The sequence below is a fragment of the Cebus imitator genome, unplaced genomic scaffold (assembly GCF_001604975.1).
Source record: "Cebus imitator isolate Cc_AM_T3 unplaced genomic scaffold, Cebus_imitator-1.0 Scaffold92, whole genome shotgun sequence".
NCBI lineage: Eukaryota > Metazoa > Chordata > Mammalia > Primates > Cebidae > Cebus > Cebus imitator.
Genome location: NW_016107407.1, coordinates 6,900,129 through 6,926,162, shown reverse-complemented (window position 1 = coordinate 6,926,162; position 26,034 = coordinate 6,900,129). Strand labels below are relative to the sequence as shown.

Here is a 26,034-nt window from a genome sequence, read left to right as displayed (position 1 = left end):
ACATAACAATACTTTTATTAATTCTGATAACCTGCTGAACGGTGGAAAGAAGTTTCCAAACAGTTTCCTTGAACATTTACAAAATACACAACTCCGGGACAAGCAGTATCTTTAACCATGTCAGGTTCCGAAAACTGATTGAAAACTACTTTGTGAAAAACACCAGTCCAAAACTCTATATCCATTTCCCTGGGGTGGGGGTATTGGACGTGACCTCGAGGCTCCTCCGCGTCTCCCCCACTCAAAACAGGCCTTTTGCTTTTTTCAGGTTCACCTGCTTCCAGGCGGGCAGGGCGTGGTATTCATCTCGTGTCATGTCTAGTGCAAACTGGAACATTGGGAGAAACACCGGCGGCTCAGTGAAAGGACTCTCAGCTTCGTGTGTTGTTTTAGTCCCATCCCCATCCCAGTGGAAGAACCGCTTACCTCGAAGTCTTTGTCAGTGAGATAGATCTCAAGCTTCAGAGGATCGACCCCCTCCGGGAGCGGCCTGGCCAGGAGGTCGGCCAGCGGGTAAATGGTTTTACAGAGCTTGGCTAAGACGTCTTCCACAAGGGTAATCTGATTGGAAACTTCCGTGTCCTAGAGTAGAGGAGGGGGCAGAGAGGAGAAATGTGTCCCACATTTGAACACGTTTTATCAAGTGCTTGCAAACACACAGTCCTGTGCCATCTGCACACAGCCTGAGGACTCATTGCTCCACGTTACTGAGGAAGCAGCTCTGAGAGATAAGGGATTGCCCAAAGCCCTGCAGCTGTCTGGACTCTTAATTTAAAAAAAAAATTAAATTTTAAATTAAAAATGATTTTTTTTGAGACAAGATCTCACTCTGCTACCCAGGCTGGAGTGCAGTGGTGTGATCATAGCTCACTGCAGCCTCCAGCTCCTGGGCTCAAGTGATCCTCTTGCCTCAGCCTCCTGAGCAGCTGGGACTATTGGTGTGTATCACCATGCCTGGCTAATTTATTTTTCCTTTTTCTTTTTTTTTTTTTTGGTAGAGTCTGGGTCTTGCTATGTTGCTTAGGCTGGTCTCAAACTTCTGGCCTCAAGTGATCCTCCTGCCTCAGCCTGGCAAAGTGCAGGGATTACAGGTGTGAACCACCACACTTGGCCCAAAATTATGTTATTTTTTAGAGTGTCTCACTGTCACCCAGGCTGTAGTGAAGTGGCTCGATCATAGCTCATTGCAGCCTTAAACTCCTAGACTCAAGCAGTCCTCCCACCTCAAGCCTCCTCAGTAGCTGGGATTATTGGCATGTGCCACCATGCCCACCTGATATATTTTTAAAAATTTTTTTATAGAGATAGAGGCTTGTTTCTCTGACTTTTAGATGTTTTCTCACCTTGTCACAGAGTTTCAAACAAACCCTTCTTGAGAACTGCCTCTGGAAAAACATTTTGAGACTCTCCCATGAGTAAACTGCGTACTACGATTAGTAGATCTGAAGTCTAAACACCAGAAGCCTCCAAATAATGGAATTTGTTTAAAAATATTTAAAAATAACCTGAAAAGAAATCACACCCTCCTTCCCTTCCCCGGCCCCATTTCTTAATCCACAATAGAAAAAGAAGGTCACAAGTTAGAATATTCTGGAGCAGAATCATGTTTTTAAAAAACCACTGTGTGAATTTAATCTGAGCAAGCTTTTCTAGATAAATTCTCTTCCTCCATTAAACTTCTGACTCCAGATTGGCTGCTCTCCTTTTGGGTGGTTGGATGATGGGAATGGATGACTAAGAGCTGTTGCTCAAATCAGAAATATATGGGGCAGACTGGTGGTCAAGAGGCAGGTTTTGGGCTGGGTACAGTGGCTTAGGAGGCTGAGGTGGGAAGACTGCTTGAACCCAGGTCTTGGAGACCAGCTTGGGCAATATGGTGAGACCATGTCTCTACAAAGAATACAAAAATAGGCTAGGCATGGTGGTATGTTTCTGTAGTCCTACCTACTTGGGGAGCTGAGGTGGAAGGGTCACTTGAGCCCAGGGGTTCAAGGTTTGTGTGAGCCATGATTGTGTTACCACACTCCAGCCTGGGTGACAAAGCAAGATCCTTTCTCTAAGAAAAGACGGGTTTCGGAGCAGTCTTGCCTGCAACTAAGTACTGACTCCTCCACTCGCTAAAAGTCACTTTGGCCAAGTGCCTTCATGTTTTTGTGACTCTGCTCCCACACCAGTAAAATGGGGGTAATAGTAAATAGATCTGGATGGACTGTTGATAAACGAGAAAATCAGTGTAGAGTGCTTGGAGCTATGCCTAGTGCAGCGTGAGCACTTGGAGAATGTTAATTATTTGTATAACTTGCTGGTGTGGGAAGCCTGACTTTTCTCTGGCCGGAATCCCACAGGCCTGCACAACAGTAAACAGCCCCGCTGCCAACCCCCAGGATCTACAGTGAATACAGAGAGAGGGTGGTGAGTTACATCCTTCTGAAACTGGCTCAACTGTCCCACAGAACTGATGTTTATGGTTTCTTTTAAATAAACATCAAAATTAACTCTCCCAGTCCTGAAACTTGAGAAAGTTATATTTGTCTTATCTGAGTTGCTTTCTCAGGAAACCAACCATTAGGCCACTCTGATAGTATAAAAAAGCCAACAGTGGCTCACACCTGTAATCCCAGCACTTTGGGAGGCTGAGTTGGGCAGATGGCTTGAGCCCATGTGTTCAAGACCAGCCTGAGCAACATGGCGAAACCTCATTGAAAATACAAAAAAATTAGTGGGGCATTGTGGTGTGTGCCTATAATTCCAGCTACTTAGGAGGCTGATGTAGGAGGATTGTCTGAGCCCGGGAGCCGGAGGCTGCAGTGAGCCATGATTGCGCCCCTGCACCTCAGCCTGGGCAACACAGCAAGATCCTGTCTCAAAAAACAAAAACAAAAAACTTAAAGGTTACCAGACCCCTCACCCATCATGATGCCTAACCAACTCCCTGCTTTCTGTTAACTCCTCTTCCTCACCCTAATTCCTGTTTCCCACACATGGTTACATTTCTTCCCTGCTATAAAAAACCCTAGTTTTAGTAGGCCAGAGACACAGATTTGAGACTTATGTCCCATTCCCCTTGGCTATTAGCACCCAAATAAACTTTCTTCCCTGGTTTTGCTTGTCTCAGTGATTGGCTTTCTTCTGCATAGTGAACAATGAGACCTCGACTGAACCCCTGGCCTTCTGTAACACCTGAACTTAGACTGCAGCAGCTGCAGAGCTTGCCATCCCCAGAGCCTTCTGGTTTCATGATACCATAGTTATGGCAAACAGAACCATCTTGCTCTGGCTGCGGCAGAGACCAGGCTGCAATCAGCCCCTTCCCTGTGGAGATCAAGTCCATTTGGCTCCAAGGAGACAGGTTAGAGTGAGCAGCAATGTCTTCACTATCCAACAGACCCTCTCCATTGCTACGCAGAAGTGGACTCTGTTTAAAATTACTCAGATTTCCTATAAAATACACTTGGGTCATTTCCCCAAGCAAAGCAGCTCTCCTACATGGTAAAAAACAAAAATCAAAATGGTAAAAACCTATCTCTCACCAAATCAAAACAAATCCTTGGAATTGCTGTTGCTAGTAATGTTAATAGCTTATAAATAAGGAATTGAACATAGGTATAGTAAAATTCTTTTCTGTGTGGTTGGAAAAGAACACATTCTAGATAATAATATTTTGTTAGATAGAAGTTACGATAAATGCCTTGTGGAAATACCAGGTGGTCTCATAAAAGACAATTTTTTTTTTTAAGACAGAGTTTCACTCCTGTTGTCCAGGCTGGAATGCAGTGGCGTGATCTTAGCTCATTGCAGCCTCGCCTCCTGGGTTCAAGCAATTCTCCTGCCTCAGCCTGCCAAGTAGCTGACATTACAGGCATGTGCCACCACGCCTAGCTAATTTTGTATTAGTAGAGATGGGGTTTCTCCATGTTGGCTAGGCTAGTCTTGAACTCCTGATCTTAGGTGATCCGCCCGCTTCGGCCTCCCAAAGTGCTGGGATTACAGGCGTAAGCCACCGCACCTGGCCCAAAAGACAATATTAATGAGATGCTGAGCGATACCTTATCATAAGTGAGTCGCAGTACATCCTTTCATTCAGTTATCTGAACACACTAATTCACATATCATGTGTGTCTCCTCTACGCAAGGTTAACGTCTGAAACCTGAGGGTTTGGTTGTTCGTCATATGAACACTGAGAGACAAGCAATGCCAAGCAACAGGTTCTCAGCAACAGAACAAAGAGTTCCAGCTTTTATGTACATATATAGTCCTCAGCATGATTAAACTCAACTTTGCTTTTAAGTTTTTAAAATGGGGTATACTGTGTAGAAAATTATTAAAATAGTTCAATTGATTTCCCACTAGACTTCTCTTCTTCCTAAGCAAATTCTATGTAGACTTGTTAAGATGTTGCAAAAGGAAAAATACTTTCCCACTTTGAAAGTGCAACTGGATGCTCTCCCCAAAGTCAACCCACAATCCAAAAGGTGCAGGACAGAATGCTCACCATCTCTGTGATTTCAGCAATGTCCTCTCTGTGCTCCCAACAGGGAAACATATTGGTGAATGTCAGAGGCTCCAGACCAGCATGGATAAGGTAAGACTTAGGGGGCGGCTTCTTAAGATTTTTTCCTGTAGTTACACAGAATGCAATGTCAGTAGACCCTACTCTCTGTGATTTCCCTTGAAATTTTTTCTTCTTTGTTCAGAACTCATGACTTCATGCTTAAAATGCAGGTTATGAGTAGCTCATAACAACACATGGACGATGCTTATATAAGATGTTAATTTCATACCTGTGACTACAATAGTGACCTATAATCAACCTGAGCCTATACTGCTTGAACCTAACAAAACACTCTGTATTCCTGGACGGGAGAGAGAGGCTCTGTCTGCAGCTTCTGGGTGGAGCATTTTCTTCCTCCTGAACTTAACCTGTAGAGGCATCCCTCTCACTTCCTACCACGGGATTAACTCCAATGTGACTGACAGCGAATGACAGCATCTTACACATCCACACTCACTATAACACTGGGTGGAAGGTCTCATATGTTATTTATTGCTAAAGAGATTTTCAGGAAGAGAATCAATTGCACATACTCAGTGATAGTAAACTAATTGTGTCAATGAAACCATAAAAATTCAGTAAGATATTAATTACTGGCATTTTCATTTTACATAAAAGACCAGAAATTTCATGTGTATAGTAAAGAACCATGAACTTACTATGGATATTTCTCTTTGGATATAATACTCAAAAAATAAATAATAAAAAGGTTGGCAATGGCCATCCGCCATTTGGGGGAGACTTCCATTCTCCACAGCATGGTAGTGCTTGCAGATAATGTACATGGCGGAGGCCAACTTGTCTCAGCGTGATCAATCCCGAGTACAACAGGGTTTGAATCTGCCCTGGGCTTTCTACAATACAGCCTTTATCCTTGAGGTAACACGTTAGATGGCCTCATGAGAGAGAAAAACTAGTTCCTTCTCGTGCTGGCAGCTGAGACTGCACTAATCTAAAAGTTAATAAATCTCAAAAAGTTAAAAAGGGGAAAAAATGGGTTTCATCGCCACTTGCCGGGCTTTATAGATGCTGGCTGACATGCGCAGAAAGGGAAGGGGCTCTGCTGGCTGGGCGTGCCTGAGGGGCTCCCCCGTCTGCTCCCTGCTGCAGGTGCGTTAGAGGGAGCCTCACCTTTGCAGTACTGGAGCACGGTCTCCATCGCGCTCTTCCGGTCGGAGGCCCAGCGGATGCGGGCAGAACCAGGGATCTTGTTCTCGATGGGCCACCAGCCTTGCCAGAGGTACACCTCGTGGTGATTGTCAACAAGGAAAAGTGCTGTGAGGGAGGGACAGAGCCCGACCATGAGGAGCTCCTTCGCGGACACTTGCAGCTCACTCATCCCAAACCTAGCGGATGCTGCCCCTCCCCGCTGCTGTGTCACGGGGGAAATCCCCTTGGCTCTCACCCCAGGGACGAAGGGGCAAACACAGGGTCCCACCCAGCCCTTTGAAAGTTCAACTGGGAGAAGCCTCTAGGCAGAGAGGTGGCATCAAGGAGTTGGCCACTTTCATTCCTCGTCCTCCAGGTCCTCCCATCTTTGCTCCAGCTCAAGCCCGTGTAAACCTTCTGGAGGCAGGCAGGGCTGTGCTGAGAATGGAAGGGATAATGCATGTGCCACTCAAGGGACTGTCAGCACCATGCATCTCCAAAGAGCACAGTCAACACTGGCGCGCACAGCTCACTGCAGAGAGGTCAGTGGCATTCCTGCCCTGTGTGTGACTGCTTAGCAGTGAGGCGAGCTTATGATTCTCTTACAGAGAAATGGGCCTAAAATCAAAACTGCCGCTGTGAGTGGTGGCTCATGCCTGTAATCCCAGTGCTTTGGGAGGCTGAGGCGGAAGGATTCCTTGAGCCCAGGAGTTGAAGACCAGCCTGGGCAACATGGTGAGACCCTATCTCTACAAAAAGAAAAAAAAAATTAGCCTGGCATGGTGGTACATGCATGTAGTCCAAGCTACTCAGGAGGCTAAGGAAGGAGGATCACTTGAATCCAGGAGTTCGAGGATGCAGTGAGGCATGATTGCACCACTGCACTCCAGCCTGGATGATAGAGTGAGACCCTATCTCTTAAAAAGATAAATAAATAAATAATTAAAATTGTTCTGTCTTTTCCTCCTCACTTTTTCTCCTCCTCAAATTGTCAGCCTGACTCTTACTGCACCTGCCAAAATGCCTCATTCTTGCTAGCTCGGCTCACCATGTGTCCTTTCCTGGCATGTATTTCAGGATTCAGGAACCATACTTTAAAAGCCCAGTGGAGGTTGGTGACCTACCCTGAGCTCCAGGACGTAGGGTGTGGGCACAGCCTCTCTTTCTGGTCACTAAGATTTTCCAAGCATGGCATGTGCACAGGTCAAACTTTCAGTGGTACCCTGGGCACCCAGTGCGAGGTGAGGCCCCTGGCTGCAGCTCCAGGCTTTTGTAATTTGAGAAGCAACAAACACGCTGAGAGGCAGCTGACCTTGGCTTCACTGGAGGGCGGGCGGGAGGGGCTGTCAAGCCCAGTCTCTTGTGACTTTCCCAACCAGAATGAGGGCACAAGGGTTACTGTCTTGAGGTGGTGGCCTGGTGGGAACAGCCCTGACCTTGGGAGTCTTGGCTCTGCTGTGGAGCCTTGGTATGGTGGACCCTGTTCCTTGGCTAACTTAGCTGATACCCCAACACCCTTCTCCCCTGCCATTTGCTTTCCCAGGCTCCCTCACAGCTGGGGTTGGCCATGTGACAAGCTCTGGCCAATGGGACATATGCAGAAGTCTGCTGGGGGCTTCTGGGAAAACGTGCTTTATCTGATTAAAGACAGAGATGTGGCTATAATTGCTCTTTCTTCCTCATGCCTTCTTTCTCTGTCTTGAATGCAAACATGATGGCTGGAGCAATGGCAGTTGACCAGTGACCATGCAGCAACAAGACTGAGAGGAAGGCTGGGAGAAGAGCGGAGACGCCAGCTCTGCCACTGTGGCGCTCACCCTATTCTTAGCAGACATCTTTGGGTGGGTTAAGTAATTGAGCCTCGTTCCTTACGCTATAATGTGTGGCTGATTTCACCCTCCTTCCTTCTGGTGTAGAGATGAGGATGAAATGGCATAAGCACATGATGTTCTGGGTGTTCTGGGAGTGCACGTGGCAAAGAGAAGCTGCTTAATGAATACCGATGTAAAATCAAAAGGCTTCCTGGAAGGTGTGCCTTCTGCTGCTCAGTACAGCTGCCTCCTGCAAGGCTTACCTGGTTGGGGCGCGCTGTACAGATCTTCCTGCAGGAAGGGCATGGAACTGACCACAGAGGGGGCTCGGGCGGGGTACACGAACTCCGTGGCTACGAAATCCCCAGAGGAGCTGCTGAGGATGAACAGGCGAGGTGCGAAGTTAAAACTTCCAGGATCTTTGAAAGAAAAGAGAACAAAGCTGAAGATACCATATGCAGCAAAGTAAATTCCAGATGAAGAATGAAAACATGAAATAATTACATGCACTGTGGAAACATAGGTAGGATTTATCTGAGCTTCAAGGTGGAAAAGACCTTTTCAATTGCAATAGTAAAAGAACTAATCAAAAGGGAAATAATACATTAATTATATAAAAATACAACAATGCAAAATTAAAAAGAAAAACCAAGTCACAAATGGGAAATATTTATAATACAGCCACTAGTTAATATCCTTAACAGATGAAGGGACATACATAAGAAAAACATAAATCTCTCAATAAAATGTACAAAAGACAAATAGAACACTCACCAAAGTAGAAATTAAAATGGCTAAAAAATATATACATATGTAACATAAATATGCATGTTATAAATATGCATATATTTTATTTGTATATATTATACATTTATATACATATATGTACTTCCAAGTAAAACAAAAGAAAGCTATCTGTCTCATCAATTTGGCAAAGAGGAAAAAAGTAATATGCTGAATTTATGATTGTGCTGAGAAATGTACGCTTTTGTATATTGCAAGTGAGAATGCAACTTGGCCCGTGCTGACACATGCTATAAGACTTTCGTAACTAGCACGGCAGTTCCACATCTAGGAATTCCTCTCAATTAGGAATGAAAGTATACAATCATTTAAAAAAGTATTCAAACTGCATTATTTTATAAGGGAGAAAAATCAGAAACAAGAAACAGCTCAACTCCTCAGCTGCCAGAGACTGTCAGGTAGAGTGATGTATATTCACAGAGTAATCAGAATACCTTGCAGCCATTAGAAATCCACATTTTAATAACTCGGGAGATTATTCATAATAAAGGAAAAAAGCAGGTTACAAAACTGTAGGTCCACATTTTATTTTTAAAAACAGTTATTATATGCAGCATAGTCCTGAGGGATGTGATTAAGTGACTTCGTTTCTTTTTTTTAACTTCTCAATAATTTCAAACGTTTCCTAGGCATTATGTTTAAAACACTGTATGAAAGTTTATAAGTATTGAGGGGCAGAGTATTATGGAGTACTTAGGATACTCCATTGCTGTCCAGCCTTGGGCAAGCTGACTAACTTCTGTATGCCTCAGCTTCCTCATCTGTAAAAATGGCAGAGTGCTGGGTTGTACTACTGGAGTTGCTATGTGTAAGGTGCTGACTAGTGTCTGGCTTGTTGGAACTGCTTAACAAGTTCACTTTCCTTCTTATGTTCATCTGTATTGTGAGAACAGCTGGGAAAGCACACATATAACACCTAACCTCACTCCGGTGAACAGGAGTGTCTATTCTATACAGACACGGCCTGTATCCCCAAACAGGTTAATGACCAAAGGGCTCTGGAAAGGGGATAAGAGGCTGGCTTCCTTCCCCGTATCCCACTCCAGCACCCAGAGGACTGCGACTTCTCAGGTGGCAGCTATGAGGAAAGAAAGAAACGGTGCCTGAGTCGCTAAGACCCTGGAAGTTGGCATGGTCCCTGGGAAGCTTTGGAAGCTGAATTGCCAGTGGGAATTTGAAGACTTGGTGTCCAAGTTAAACTCACCCCTGGGAAGAAAAAACCTGTTCGATCAGCTGGACATAGCACTTATCACACTAGATTTATGACAGGCTGAAGAATTAAGATAAAACATGAATGGGGCACAGTGGCTCATGCCTGAAGTCTCAGCACTTTGGGAGGCTGAGGTAGGCTGATCACTTGAGCCCAGGAGGTTGAAGCTGCAGTGAACTGTGTTTGTACCACTATACTCCAGCCTGGGCAACAGAGCAAGACTCTTGTTTCCAAAAACAAAAGAATTGGATCACAGGCTGTGGATGGCGCATTACCTTGAAGCATGCAATCATAGGCTTTCCTGTCTCTCCTTCCTAAGGCATCCCAGAATCCCAGGGGCTCGGAGCCTTCGTCACACTCGTGTATGGTCACTTTGCTGCTACTATGCAGTCCTGCTTCCAGGGGGCATCTGCAAGGGAGAAACTCCAAGAGTTCTTTGTAAGTCTGGAGAGTGTTGATGACACAGAATTATTATTACTATTACAATAACAGCTTTATAATAGCTTTCCTGAGATATAATTCACATGTCATAAAATTCACTCTTTTTATGTGTACAGATTTTAGTATACACAGAGTTGTGCAACTGTTATCACCAATTTCAGAACATTTTCATCCCCTGGAAAGAGAAGCCCTGTGCCCGTTAGCAGTCACTCCCATTCCCCTCCTTAGTCCTCAGAACAACGAGTCTGCTTCTGTACTGATGGATTTGCCTAGTTTGCACATTTCATACAGATGGAATTATATATGGTCCTTTGTGACTGCATTTTTTTACTTAGTATAATGTATTTAAGGTTCGTTCATGTTGTAGCATGTCTCAGTACTGAATTCTTTTTTATGGCAGAATAATAATATGCTATGATGCCACATTTTTTTAATCCACTAATGCACTGGTAGATATTTGGGTTATTTCTGCCTATTGGCCACTATAACTAATATTGCTATGAATCTTCATATAGGAGTGTTTTCATTTCTCTTGGGTAGATACCTCGGAGTTGCTAGTCATATGGTAACTGTATGGTTAAATTTTTAGAGGAATTGCTACACTGTTTCCCAAGGTGGCTGTACTATTTTACAACCTCCGCAGTAACGTGTAAGGTTTCCAACTTCACATCCTTGCCAATACTTGTTATTGTCTGCCTTTTTAAAAATTTTAATATTTGTGGGTATATACTAGTAGTAGGTATATATATATTTATGGGGTACAGACACAAAATTATTCAAAACTAAATCTGGAGATCAGTTCACCATCCCTTCTATTTTCTAAGGAAAAGCAATTCTTACAAATGAAAAAATATTCTGCAGTTGTGAGTGTGGTGGAGGAGAAGTTGACCCCTAGGGAGGGATGTATGATCACATCTAATATGTCATGAACATTATAGACATTTTTAGGCTGGGCGCAGTGGCTCACGCCTGTAATCCTAGCACTTTGGGAGGCCGAGGCCGGTGGATCACGAGGTCAGGAGTTCAAGACCAGCATGGCCAAGATGGTGAAACCCCGTCTCTGCTAAAAACTACCAAAAAATTAGCTGGGTGCGATGGCAGGGTCCTGTAATCCCAGCTATTCGGGAGGCTGAGGCAGGAGAATTGCTTGAGCCCGAGAGGCGGAGGTTGCAGTGAGCCGAGATCGCGCCACTGCACTCCAGCCTGGGCAACGAGTGGGATTCCATCTCAAAAAAAAAAAAAAAAAAAAAAAAAAAAAAAAAAAAAAAAAAAAAAAAAAAAAAAAAAAAAAAAAAAAAAAAAAAAAAATAGAAATTGTATGGATAAGACATATAGAAAACTTAAAAATGAATTAGAAAACTCCTCACAAGCTCCTGTGTCCTTAAAAAATTAAGCCAGGTAAATCCTCAGACCGTGGTGGGGCGGCCCCCAAGTCGGAGGGCTGGGCTGACTCGTGCATCCTCTCTGCTTGGAGCGTCAGAGGCCCCTGACCATGTTCCCAGCCATCCCTTGCTGCAGTCACTTTCAGCACCCCAGGATCTGCTGGGAGTCTTGGAACCCCTGAGCCTGCCCCATCCCTCTGGGAAGCCTGATGTGTGGGGGCTCGCTGCAGACACAACACTCACTGTTCCTTGATCTTGTTTGCAGCGGTCCTTCCAACCTCCTTTGTGTGGGCCTGGGCTTTGCATCCGTGCCACAGGTAGATGAGGGCCTTGTTGATGTTGAGCACTACCATGGAAGTCCTGGACCTCAGGCTGCTACAGTGACAGGCCACTTCCAGCAAATTCCCTTCCATGGGCACCTCTCCGCGCACGCAGTACAGCCGCCACTCACCTGCAGGGGGCACCAGCGGCGTGGAGGAATTATGATGTGAGCGAGTGGCAACAAACTAGCCCTTTCTGGTGCCCGCTGTGCCATCCACAGCAGCCACCTCTGTCCAGGGCCAGGGACTTAGGGGACTGGAGGGCTGAGGCCCTGCACAGGGTGCCCTGCCAAGCACTGAGGCATCAGGACTTCCTGCCAGCCCAGAAAGTGGGTTCTTATGTAGTTAGAAGTAGGTGATCCGAAGTTCACAATATAGACAAAACATTTTTCCAAGGTTTACACAATAAGTTCTATAACAGACATATTTTAAAAGGCTCTAGAGCTAAAAAATTTTTTTTGGACGCTGGCCAACAAAAATTTCATACTTTATAATAGAAGAGCCACTGATTTTTCTTCCTCCTAAAACAAGCAGACAGAGGAAGGGAAGTCACTTTCCAGCCTCCTTCATGCAAAGGTGAATCCCCTTGTAAATTCTCCAGGGAGAGGCGGGTCACCAGCGCCCAGGGCCGAGTTATCAGGAAAACATTAGGAGGCTTTCAGAGATAGAGCCACAGCTAGATGAAGACAGACTCACTTTCAGCCCCAGCTAATAAAAATTCCTTCCAAGAAAGGGAAAGACAAAGTCAAGTTCCAGCAGTAAAAATGACTTACTTTGCACATTTTCTTCTTCCTCTTCCCGCCTCCCAGAGTGCACCACCATTCCCCCTTGGAAACACTGTAGGAAACAGGGGGGCTCCTTTCCCTGGAGAACCTGGACCTTCAGATTTAAACAGGTAAATAGGTAAGGGGGGTGGGGCTTTCAAAGTTCTAAAAACAATTCATGCCTCTCACAGAAAATCTGAAAAATACCAAGATGTACAAACAAAAGCCAGTTCCAACACTAGGGCCTAAAGAGAAGAGAAGCTTTGCGAACTGGGGTATGCAGCCTCCTCTCAGGTGTTAGGGAGTTTTTGTTTTTCCTAAACAAAGTAGGAGCCTTACCTTATAAGGATGTATAGCCTCATTTTCTTTACTTATTGTTGTTCTATCATGGAATATTCTTTTAAAACATGACCCCTGATATTTTAATGGTATTCTGTGGTTACTGATGTAACAAGACTGATGGAAACACGTTCCTAACAAGATAGTTCTCAGTAATGAGAATGGCTCGTCACTGATTTAGTAATCATTCTGGGAAAAATGTGCAGTTTGTGGTCAACCCAGCAGTCCACTCAGTCTCTCCCTTGGCTGTTAGGGAAGGCTCTTCCTTCAGTTGTTATCTGTACCATGAATAAAGTTAGGGTTGAGTCAGCTCCCTGTAGGACACTTTTCCCTTAAAGAGGCAGTGTTTCCTGGAGTTGGTAGTCAGGGAGCGCTAAGAGGAAGCATTTCCCACTGTGAGTTAATATATCAATCTCAGCACCCATTTGGTGTAACCAATCGCCATTTTGTGGCGGTATTTCATATCTAAAATGATTTTCCAGGGCTGGACCATGGCTCGTGCCTGTAGTGGTACATGCCTTACGTCCCAGCTACTCAGGAGGCTGAGGAAGGAAGACCGATTGAGCCTGGGAGGTCATGGTTGCAGTGAGTGGTGATGTTGCCACTGCACTGCAGCCTGGGTGACAGAGTGAGACCCTGTCTCAAAAAAAATACAAATAAAAATAAAATGATTTTCCATCCACTGGATTGATAACAGATAAAATGCTCAAATGCAATAGATTAAGACTCAAAACTCTGAGGATGATTTTGAAGGCATGATAAAAGCATATTCATTCAGAGCCTTTACAAAAAAAAAAAAAGGGTAGTTGAAATGACTCACTATTAGGAATAAATTAAAATGCAAATGTTGCCAATATAATTTCTAAAATATAGTCCGTAGTAGGAAATTATTATTATTTTTGAGACAGAGTCTTGCTATGTCGCCAGGCTCCAGGCTGGAGTGCAGTGGCGCGATCTCGGCTCACTGCAACCTCCGCCTCCTGAGTAGCTGGGTTCGGGCAATTCTCCTGCCTCAGCCTCGCGAGTAGCTGGGACTACAGGGTCATGCCACCATGCCCAGCTAATTTTTGTTTTCTTTAGTAGAGATGAGGTTTCACCATGTTGGCTAGGATGGTCTCGATCTCTTGACCTCATGATCCACCCGTCTCAGCCTCCCAAAGTGCTGGTATTACAGGCGTGAGCCATCATGCCTGGCCAGTAGGAAATATTTTTTAGGAAACGTGATTGGTTCTTAGGACTGCAAAGCTGGGTGAGGGTTGATCCATTTCTGGCGAAAATGTCTTTCTCTGCTGTCTTTCCTCCTGCTATTGTTATTCATCCAGGAGAATAAAGAGATTTACACATGGCATTGTCCTGTTTTCCAAGAGTCCCAGAGTTAACCTTTAATTGCTGGGACTCAGCAGAGTAACTCTTAATTGCTGGTACTAGTACTGAGCAGATGAGACTCAGGCAGAGATCATCCGAATGTTAAAGAGACGTGTTTACAGGCCTCGGATCTGGGCAGCAGTCCCTGCCAAGCAAGAGGCAGGCCCTGGGGTTATAAGGCTATGGGGTTGTAAGGCCAGGGCCACAGGGTCTCTGTCATGCTCCTGGGGATCATGTGCTTTAGGTGGCAGGAAGTGCTGTGAAAGTAAAGGCATCAAGCACAGGGACAGAGAATGATAAGAGAATGAGGAGGCTGTGGATAGAACTTGGGGCAGGGGTGCGGGTGACATTTGAGCAGAAAGCTGCCTCATCAGAGACTGAGAGCTACAGACTACGCAAGGGAAGTTTCCAGACAGTGGGAATGGGACACAGAGCAGTAGGTGGGTGGAAGGAGCTAGTCGTGGAACAGGAAGAGGCTGGAGTGGCCTGGGTGGAGGGGAGGAGCAGGAGGAGATTGGAGAGGTGCCCGGGGCCCACCACGAAGGTGCTGAAGCTCTGGGAAGCCGCTTAGACTGCAGTGTGTGTGGCTGACAGCAAGCGAGTGACTCAATCCAACCTGTTCCAGAAAACCCACTCAGCTGCCGTGAATGCAGGTGAGGTAATGGGCATTCCCAATTCTTATATTCAGGTAGATTCGTGTATGTGGAACAACTGATCAAAGTTTTAAGGTTCTTGTGCCAAAATTTCAGGATGGCTGTTCAAGTTCTCACTTCTCACTCCGAATACAGCATCCTCATCCCACAGGATCCTTGCCAGCCCTGGATCCATTCTTTAAAAAATCACTACCATTTCGAGAAGTGGGCAATGGCATCTCTTTGTTTTACATACAATGCCTTGATTGGTTAGGTGGAAACCTTTCAAGATCACCCATTGGCCATTTGCACTTGTCATGTGGATTTCCTGGTTGCAGGTACAACATTTTCTCTGGGATCATCTTACAAAAAGTGGGAGGAGGAAAGAAGTGGGAGGCACAGCCTGAAATCTGCAGAAGCCAGACCAGGGCTGAAGTGCTTTGGGTGACGTGGTCTTCCATTATTAGAATCATGTTGGGAGGAACCAGGCTAAGCACCATCAGCTCCCAGGAGAGGACGCTCCTCTTGGTCCCTAGGGTGCAGAGCTCCCCAACACTTACCTGGGCCCCTCTTTCCTCATCCAGCTCCACCGTCATCAGTGCCGATGTGCCCTTCTCACTCACTGTCGAGTGCCGGCCTTGCCAGAAGAAGTAGACGCACTTCTCTTTGCCGGCCGCCCTCACCGAGTGCTCTCCTTTCTGGCGACTTCCCACTGCAAACACAGAACGGCAGAGGGACAGGTCAGCAGCTGAGATGCCCAAGGAGGAACAAATGTCCCTCTCGCTTTCCCAGGGCCAGCGAGGACCAGCAGCAAAAAAGCCTCAGGCCTGGGGCTAGGGCCAAACCACTGGCACTGGAGGGAAGGGTGGCCGCACCCAGGGGAAGAGAGAAACCACCTTCCTTCCAGCTCCTGACCCAGTCTCCAACATGAAGAAAAAGGATCTGAGGGGCCTTCTGGTGCCCTGAGAAAACACCTGTCATCTGGAGGGGGCACACTCCAAGTGTGCAGCACAGCAGTTTCCTCAAACGATTTGGTGAGGCCAGGTGAGTGTCACTCCTGTAATCCCAACACTCTGGGAGGACTGCTTGAGGCCAGGAGTTCAAGACCAGCCTGGGCAACATAGCAAAACCCCATCTCTAAAATAATTTAAAGAAATTAGCCTGGTGTGGTGTTGCACACCTGTAGCCCCAGCTACTTGGGAGACTGATGCAGAGGGATCACTTGAGCCCAGGAGTTTGAGACTGCAGTTAGCCATGATTGTGTCACTGCACTCCAGCCTGGGTGACAGAGTGAGACTCTCTTACAGATAAACAAACAAATAAATAAATAAAGCATTTGGGTATTTGGCAACTGCCAGAGCAGGACTAAGGGCTCACAAATGAGTTTTCCACATTACACTGCTTTTTGGCAAAAGATTAGCTGGTAGAGAAAAGATATTAAAAACAATAGCTGGACCAGCTTTAAGCACAAGCGGGTTAAAACTATGCTAGTAAAAAACACAGCTTCGAAGTGTTCCAGGTCTGTCAGAAATGGGGGAGGATAGATAGGTTACTAACATGTCAGTTTAGCATAAATGAATCTGGGATTTCATGTCTGTCACCAGGGCTGCTGCCAGGATTAAGAGCTGATGGTCCTCATGGCTGGCACCACACAGGCACTCAATAAACATGGGCAGCACACTGGGCAGATGAGACTCTGGTGTGGAGAGCAGTCATGGGGAGGTTACAGGGTCTCCCTCTGTCATCCAGGCTGGAGTGGAGTGGTACAATCATGGCTCACTGCAGCCTCAGCCTCCTAGGTTCAAGTGATCCTCCCACCTCAGCCTCCCGAATAACTGGAACTACAGGCATGCGTCACCCATGCCTGGCTAATTTTTATCTTTAACATTTTGTAGAGATAGGATCTCACTATGTTACCCAGGCTGGTCTCTAACTCCTGGCCTCAAGTGATTCTCCCACCTCAGCCTCCAAAAGTACTGGAATTATAGGCCAAATGGACATTTTAGATGTCATTGCAGACATCCAAATCTCTACCTGTAAGAATATGTATCACTCTAGATTCCCTTCATTCATTCACGCATTCAACAAATATTCACTGAGCCAGGACTTCCGGATTCTGGGCTACAATGATGAACGAGACAAACAACTTCGGTGCCTTTGTTCTAATAAAGAGACAAGCAAGACGATTTCAGATAGTGATAAGTGCAATGAGGACAGGAGAGAAGGACGTGATGCCAGGCAGGGTTGGGCTTACGGGACGGTTGCTGAGGGAAGGCCTTTCTGAGGAGGTGGGGAGTGCAGACGCGAATAACGCTGATCTGGAAGCAGAAGCTTCTAGGCTGAGTGAGCTCAGCAGACCAAGCTCTTGACCCAAAGGCCTGGGTGTCCCAGGGAGTGGGGGTCAACACAGGAGAATGCAGTTGGTGGGAACACCCACACAGGTTAAAAAGGAATGAGAATAACTGGAGTCTCTGGATTTATATCACTGTAACTTTTCTCAGCTCCAATCCCATTTCCAACATTACAACTGTATTGAGATTTGAAGGGGCGAGCAGATCTCTTAGCCTTTGGAGTAACACAACTGGGAACTTTAAAGAACAAAGTAAAGGCACTTGTAGTGCCCCTTCCTAAAATGCAAAAAGGGAAATAGTGTTTTATAAAACTCATTTAAGTTCTTCAAAGGTCAGGGTCATATTTATTTGATTTTTATCTCTTTGGTAAGGTATCTGTAACATAGGTTGCTTAAATGATTCGAATAGTTTCTTAAAAGTATTTTGACTAAACACAGCCTTTTGTACCATCCACTGTGGTCTAAACTGGTTAAGTTTGGGTGTTTTTGAGAGGGAAAAATAAAATAAGAACCATCAATGACTATAAATCCGACAGTTAATTTGGAAGCCACTTAATTGAAATTTCTGCTTACCAAGCAACAAAACTTTGCCTTTGAATAGCAATCCCACTCTTCAAAAGTGAAAATTTGTTTCACGAAATAGATTACTGAGGAAAGATGTGTTTCAAATAGATCATAACAGCTTATAAAGACCTTGAAATTTGTAAGCACCCAAATACATTGTGTAAATACATATTCACACTTAAGTAATCAACATCACATCCTAACATTGTAAATTGACTTGTATATACCCAAAATAGAATTGTACCTCCTTTTAAAATTACTTCTATTTTAGAGACAGGGTCTTGCTCAGTTGCCCAGGCTGGAGTACAGTGGTATGACCATAGCTCACTGCACCTTTGAACTCCTGGGCTCAGGTGATCCTCCTGTCTCAGGCTCCCAGGTGCATGCCACCATGCTGGGCTCATTTTTGATTTTTTGTATAGACAGGGTCTCGCTATGTTGCCTAGGTTAGACTCAAACACGTGCCCTTAAGCGATTTTCCCATTGCACCTTCCCAAAACTCCAGGATTACAGATGTGAGTTTAGAATTTTATTTCTTTAAAGATATTTTATGAAGCAGACATTTCACTAGTTTTCCTGCACATATCCAAATTCAGTCCTGTATGCAACTTAATTTTTCATATGTGTATTCATTTTTAATTTCAGCAATGTAAAGATTCAATTTTTTGTGGTAAGGACTTATGGGCTATTCTCTTTACAACCTTGATTAGTTACCTAATTTAAAGTGTGGACGTGTTATGCCATCAAGGTACTTTCAAGAGCGAGTTTGGTGCCGGGAGGGCTAGTTAGGAGTAACAGAAAACAGAGGTGTAAAGACGGCTCATGGTTAAGTATTCTTGCACCAGAGCCACCTCTAATTTGTAGGAATTAAGCCTCTGTCACGCCCTAGGGAAGCCTGGCTCAGCAACCCTGGGCACCAGGAGCATCTGTCTCCTGACCCTGCTGGGGTGCGAGCAACCCTGACCTGCAGGCACTGGGCCAGGACGCTGACTGGCAGGTTGGCTGGCATCGGCCAAGCGGAGGCTATACCATCTGCACAGCTGCTGCTTTTTGCTGACCTTCTCCCAGAAGTGCTCCCTGAGCTCTGACCCAGTCTTGTTTGCAGGTGTGGCCCTTGTGGGCGCAAGTGATGGAGGAGCCAGACTAGCATCACCAAAGGCCAGAGCTTCCGCATTGGCTATGGAGTGACCGCAAGTGCTGTCGGCCTGTGCTTCCCAGCTGCTGGAGGGACGGTCTGGAATCTGAATGCTCCCTGCTCTATCCTAATTCTCTAAAGCTGGACTTTTTAAAGTTGTAAGTCTTCTGGAAAGATACCATTGGAGCTGGCTGTGAGATGTCCATTGTGTTTATTGGGAAGAAATATAGAAAGGAATCGCCTTGGTCAAATCATATTTCCTAAGGGCCTCCAAGTCAGTAGTCCATGAAAGTCTGAACTCTTAGCTTTATTTTTAATTAATTCACGTTAACAGTTTTACTCATTCATCTGTTCACTGTTACTTTGTTTTTTCCGTCATAACTAACAGCTAAGGTAAGAAAATGTCTGGTTTTATAAACACGATTTCCCTTTTTGCATTTTAGGAAGGGGCACTACAAGTGCGTTTAGTTTGTTCTTTAAAGTTCCCAGTTCCATTACTCCGCAGGCTAAGAGATCTGCCCGCCCCGAAACACACTCAATTCCCTATTACCATCATCACTGGTAACCAGCATCAGAGATTACTTATCACTGCACGTGCCACCTCTGCATGAGAGCAAGAGCGTAAATCCATGACAGTGACTCTGGAAATTGCCATTATTTTGGGGAAATCCACGTTATCTCATTTTCAAGTTAAAACAGTAATTATGCTGTTCCTGCTGACAGTGTCAGTGATGAGTCTTTCCTGCACCTGCAGTGTGAACACAGGCCAAGCACCTGCTCAACATCATATATGCTGATTATAAAGTCCTGTGAGCTGAGTATTATAATCCCTTCTTTCCGGGTGAGAAAACCAAGGCTCAAACGGGGTAACGTTACTCAACCCACATAGCTGGTAAGGGCCTGAGATTCTGAATCCCAGGCTATAGGGTCCCAGTGCCTGTTATCTTCCCTCGGGGGACATGCCTCTTTATGAAAAAGGAAAGGAGCAGTTCCAATTCCTTGCTCTTAAGAAATTAAGTAGATGAGAAATGCTGCTCCCCTTGGGAGGCTGAAGTGGGAGGATGGTTTCAGCCCAGCCTGGGCAACATAGTGAGACCCTATCTCTACAAAAAAATTTAAAAAGCCTGATACGGTGGCACGTGCCTGTAGTCCTAGCTACTTGGGAGGCTGAGGCACAAGGATCACCTGAGCCTGAGAGGTTAGGGCTGAAGTGAGCCAAGATTCTGCCATTGCATTCTAGCCTGGGAGACAGAGTAAGACCTGTCACACACGCACACACAAAAGAACAAAAGGAAAGAAAAGTCCCTCTCACTGGGGTTCCTTGTCTGCCACTCCACTACTCCCTGGAAGAAGAGACAGGAGCTGCCTGGGCCCTGGAAGATCCCATTCCTGCTGTTTAAGGAGCCCCTGGAGTTTGGTGTGCTCAGCAGCCAGCCTCAAGTCGCCTTGCTGCTGGTTCAACCCTGACCTGCTCCCTGATCTGGTGACTGGGCTCTTCGGCCCCTCCTTGTAGCCAAACTCACGGCTCCCCACATCCTGTGCTGGAGCCCCCCTCTGACTTCCTGCCCACCAAGCGGGTTAACAGCACGTTGGGTTTGGAAAGAGGGCGCCTGGATGTGAGTGTCCAGCTCAGCTCTCTGCTAGCTGTGTGGCTTTAGGCAGGTTCCTTGATCTTACTGTCCTGGTCCTCATCTGAGAAATTAACATCACAACAGAACAAGTCTCAGGGAGCCTGGGAGGCCCTCAGCTAGAGGCAAGTAAAGACCCAGCGTCGTGCCCCAGGGGGCGGGGGGAAACCTCTGGGCCACAACCGGGCTCTGCACGGCACACAACCCCAGCACACGACCCCACCGCCCGGTGCCCAGCAAGGTTGCCTGCTGGCTGTTCCTGCACTTGCTCTACGTCATTGATACCACGTGCGTCTTGGAGACAAGACCTGAAATATTTACTTGGTCTCTACAAAAAGTGTCTCCCATAGAGTAGGTGCTCCGGAAATGCCAGCTGATGCACAGATGCATCTTGTGTCAATCAGGAAAGAAATCACGTGGTTCTGCGCCTGCAGGTATCTGATCAGCCTGTGCCTCCCATGGCCCCGGGGCGGGCGCACCTGCACAGCAAGGGGGCTGTAAAGAGGCCAAGAGACTCTTCTGAGTTGACATCACAGAGCTGTGACCTGCATGCTGTCCTAAGTGGGAGGGGTGAGGAGCGCTGCAGGAAGGCTCCTCCTTTGGCAAGGACATGGATGGTTTCTCCAGAGTTCACCTGACTCCCCGGTTCCCAGCTTCAAGCATCCAGGTGAGTGTTTTGCAATTGGGCACATCACCAACAGGAACCCAGGAGAGTTTAGACTCTGCATGTACTAAACCAGACCCACAGAGGCCAGCAAGCGCTCAGCCTTGGGAGAAACGGCCTCTTACTTTTCAAATCAACCTTGTGTGCGTGTATTTACTATAATGTTACAGCACCATTTGGTTCCAGCGTTAAATCACAAAGATATTCTCTACTTAACGACTTTAACTGAAGCAGCACACAGGCACATGAGAAATATCACTCAGAGGCCAATCATCGCTTTCCCAGAACAGCTCTGGGGACAGGGACAGGAAGGGAGACAGGGAGCCAGGAAGCCTTGACGTGCAAGTCAATTTCTACAGGTGAACATCAGCGGCCTCAGCAAGGCTAGGCTGTTAGGGATTCGGCCTGACTTCTTTTCCCCCTCTGTGGTTTACTAAGTGGCTCTCAAGGACGCATGACTGGAGTGCCCCACTGCACGTGTGCACACAGCAGAGGGCACACAGGGTGTGCTGGGGAAGCTGGCTCCCGCAGGGCTGCCAGCCAGCCTCTTTCAACTGGAAGAAACCACGAGCGCTCACTAACCTGCCGTGCTCACCATGAACTTCCACTTGACCACATAGGCGTCCCCCTCGTGGAACTGCCCGATGCTCTGTTTGGGGAGCCTGCTATAGTCGAATTCCAGGATGTGCCAGACATCCACGGAGACACTGGTGATCTCAAACTGCCTCCTGTCGTGCCCTTCCACCAGGCCATAGCCACGGCCGACGTTCACCCCGTCCAGAATGGTGCCCACTGTCGTCTGGGGCATGGACACCATCCGCGTCACGTCGTACGGCTTGACGTCGGCCCTGGGGTCTTCCTACAGGGGAACATGGAGGTTGCCTGTTTCCACAGCCATTCCTTGTCATACTCAACGCTGCTTCAACTGTTCATGGGACAGCATAAAAATACAGCTTCCACACTCTGTCCCAGGATGTTTAACTGCAGTGTGGGAAAGGCTGCATTTCCAGGAAGACTCTGGAAGGTCTGAACACCCATCGCCACAACAGCACATGGATGCCCGAGAACAGGTGCAAACCAGACTCTTCACCTCCCGGAGTCGGTTTAGAACTGGAGGCCAGTCTGCTGTTCTCGTGAGTCCAGGGAAGGCTTCCCAGCTTTAAGGGTGTGTGTGTTTATGTTGATTAAAAAAGTATTTTAGTTGACACATTTTTATGTGTACAATTTGATATGCTGATACAGGCATCTGTTTTATGGGGAGGGGGTGAGGGAAGGAGGGGGCAGAGGGAGGGTTGGGAGATGTTGGCCAACAGCACAAAGTGACAATCAGAGCGAGGAACGAGCTGCTTTTCTACGGCACGAAAGGCAACTGTCCCCAACACTGTATTGCATATTTCAGAACAGCTAGAAGAGAAGATTTGAATGTTCTCACCACAAAGAAATGATAAATCTGAGGTGATGGCCACGCGAACTACATGATTTGATCATTTTACATCAAGGCCACTTTTGCTGGGACCCGAACCAAGCCCCGAGGTTGAGTCCTGGTCGCTGGGATACCTTGTGCTGGGCAAGCTCCCCAGGGTTCTTCTCATGTGGTCGCTTCAGTTCCGTCCAATCCAGAAACTTCTCTTTAAACAAAATCGTCTCATTATGTTCAGTAAGTCTCCCAAATATCGCCCACTCGGGCCGCCCCTGTCCTTTTCTGCAGGGTGGGGGTTGGGGGGTTGGGAGAATAAACAGGAAAAGAACAAAGATTAAGCCAAGTTAAACAAAGGAATCTAAAACACAGCGGCTACTGGAGAAAACCTCAAAGCACATAAGTGGTATATAGAACAAATGGTTTATTTTCCTGCATTTTACCAAATTTTGTTTAGTCTGAAGTCTTGCAAAGCTTTGTGTCCATGGAGTTTTACATGTGCCTGAATATGACATTAACCATGTCAGGACTAGACTTTCCTTACATTCTAGCAAGTCCTTTCTTTTTGTTTGTTTTTTGAGACGGAGTCTTGGTCTGTCACCAGGCTGGAGTTCAGTGGCGCCATCTCGGCTCACTGCAACCTCCGCCTCCTGGGTTCAAGCAATCCCCCTGCCTCAACCTCCTGAGTAGCTGGGACTACAGGCATGTGCCACCACACCCAGCTAATTTTTTGTATGTTTAGTAGAGACAAGGTTTCACCATGTTGACCAGGATGGTCTCCATCTCTTGACCTCGTGGTTCACCCACCTCAGCCTCCCAAAGTGCTGGGATTACAGGTGTGAGCCACTGTATTTGGCCTTTTTTTTTTTTTTTTTAAGAGATAAGGTCTTGCTCTGTTGCCCAGGCCAAAGTGCAGTCACATGATCATAGCTCACTACAGACTCGAACTCGGAACTCCTGGTCTGGAGTGATCCTCTTGCCTCAGCCTCCCGAATAGCAGCTGGAACTGCAGGAACTGCAGGTGTGAGCCAGTGTACCTGACTAATTTTTGTTTTTTAAATAGGAGACAGGGGTCTCGCTATATTGCCCAGGCTGGTCATGAACTCCTGGCCTTAAGTAATCCTCCCTTCTCAGTCTCCCAAAGTACTGGGATTACAGGTGTGGGCCACGTGCTAGCCAATTCTCGTTTTTGGGGTCCACACTGGGTGGGCATTTCAGCAAAGGCAGCGTCAGCCGGCAAACCTTACTTGTCTACTTTAGCCACCCAGTCACCTGCAGACACTAACCAAGTTTCCCTCCTATTAACAGATGTATGGAAGAGGCAGCTCCCTTCCCCCTAATTCTCTACTCATTTATATCATGTTACAACAAAGCTCTCCGGAGTACGAAGATTCTTTGGTCACTAAACACACTCATAGATCACGAAGTACATTTTTGCACACTTATTTCTAGGCCACTGGCCAGGGCAGCAGCTGAGGGGAGCACAGAGAGACAGGAAAGACAACAGCACAGCCCCACCTGGAGCTCTTGTGCGGGTTTGGGATTTCAGAGTTTGCTCTGTACCCAAGGATACAGGTAATTTAGAAAAAGGTAGAGGCGAGAAGATACACGTGCTATGGAGGGCATGGCCCTGGATTAACATGCATGATCTCTCATCCCTCCTAATCCATCTTCACTTGTGAATCCGGCTCGGGATACAAGACCCCTCAGAGCAGCTGGCCCTGCTGCTCCTGTCCTGCTGTGCTGCCTCGGTTGCTTCCTGCTTGGTCAAGCCCACAGCTGCTGATGTCACAGTTGAGGCACATCAGAAAGGCTGCTGGATTCAAAGAAAGCTGCAGGATAAATCATACAACACAGACACTTCTATCTCTTGTGGGACTTTAGGAACCAAACATCAGCACCTATGAAAAATGCACAGCGGTCTTGAAAGGCTGCGGTCTTTATCAGGAAATACCTGAATGAGAGTCTCTTATGTCAGTCCTCCTCTGCAGGCTTGCTAAGATGACAGTCAGAAGGGCTCTTGGCTTCTGCTTTAGGATCTGTCGTCTATGTTTTGAAACATGAGCAAGTGGCGTGCCAGATTGCAGGGTGAAGGGTACGAACCTGGGGCAGGAGCCAGGTGTGTTTCCCCACCCGCTTCCCTGACTACAGCCGGAAGTGGGCTCAGTGTTTCAGCCTCATTTGCTAAGAAGGGCGGGGTGTGTAATCCTGGCTGTACCTTAAAATCCCTGGGAGCTTTTAAGACATACTGACACATAAGCTCTAACTCACATGAATCAAAAACACATCTCTGGGGCTGGGCTTAGCAAATGCTAAGCTTAGCAAATGAGCCTTTGTTTAAAGGCTCATCAGGTGATTTTCTCAGAGACATTGAAAACCCATGGGCTAGAAGCTCAGTCATTCACTTTCAGCTGTGTGATTAAGCCACTATTAAACACAACTGGCATCACAGAGTTTGTGCTTTAGCCTGTTTTTTTTTTTTTTCTTTGCTGTACCAAAAAAATCTTTTGAGCTGCAGTTACAGTCCTTAAAACACCAGTTGTCACTATCCTGATGTTAAATGTGCATTTGCTTAAAAAGGACTCTAAAATTTGTCACACTGCTGTAATTTTTAATGCTTTCCATAATGATTAATTAATAAGAAAATTAATAGCTGGATTTTAAAGCAGGAAACTAAGCAGGAAAGTTGCAATTCATATACCAGGTCAATGGAAAACATTAAAATGTAGTTGTGTGATGCCCAATATTCTATGCCGTTTGGTGGTTCATTGGTTTCCAATCTATTATAATGGCACACATAGTTAAAAAGCACTACTTATTTTGGTCTGATAGTTTAAAAAAACAATTCTTTGCCTGTAAGAATTCTTTTTCTCATAATCATAATTTTAGAGTTTTCGCGTATTCTGTTGAATTGGCAAAATGGCTTTAAAGAGTCCAGTACATGTGGGAAATATTAAAATCACAGTCATTATTTTAATACCATCTCCTCCCCATCTTCCCTTCCCAAAAAGGGTAAAGTCATCAACATCATCTGCTGCCAAGTAAATCCTGGAATTCCAGGGCGATGCTGGGAAGGTGTGAATTAGAAGCAGCATGTTGCTTCTGCACCTTCACATCAGTGGCTGAATTCCAGATCTGGTGAAGCCTTTCAGATCCGCATGTGATTTGTTTAAACAATTGCTGTTCATCTGCCACAGCAGCACCTGGAGTGCCGCAGGTGGGAACTTGCAGCATCGCCTGCTCACTTCAAATAATCAACTATCACATAAACCTCTTCCAGAAGACTACAGCATCCATATTTCTGCAGTAGTTGGATAAAAGTAAAAGAAGTGTTCCTTCTGTGAATATTCACGGTCCACTGCATATAATGGTTTATGAAAAGTGAACCCTATAAAGAGCGAGAGTAGAGGACTGCGGTGAGAACAGAGGATCGAATGGAATCTGCCATCCTGGGCGGTGGCAGGGGTACCTGGGGATCAGCGGATTGCATTCTCCAGGATCCAGCG

General features: G+C 46.2%; 1 protein-coding gene and 1 long non-coding RNA gene across 2 annotated transcripts in view; one reads left to right on the top strand and one right to left on the bottom strand.

The window, feature by feature from the left end:
- Positions 1 to 26,034, bottom strand: part of SVIL (supervillin) — a 117,563-nt gene continuing 91,529 nt past the window's right edge. The window contains 9 exon segments of the mRNA XM_037740950.1: positions 1 to 328; positions 427 to 582; positions 4,494 to 4,618; positions 5,685 to 5,828; positions 7,777 to 7,932; positions 9,803 to 9,936; positions 11,594 to 11,801; positions 12,444 to 12,549; positions 15,331 to 15,482. Of these exon segments, the coding sequence (XP_037596878.1) occupies positions 242 to 328; positions 427 to 582; positions 4,494 to 4,618; positions 5,685 to 5,828; positions 7,777 to 7,932; positions 9,803 to 9,936; positions 11,594 to 11,801; positions 12,444 to 12,549; positions 15,331 to 15,482 (1,268 nt within the window). The 3' untranslated portion in view covers positions 1 to 241.
- On the top strand, positions 384 to 5,786 carry LOC108309234. The gene is made up of 3 exons (XR_001827243.2): positions 384 to 513; positions 4,537 to 4,583; positions 5,664 to 5,786. It is a non-coding gene; the product is annotated as an uncharacterized LOC108309234 (long non-coding RNA).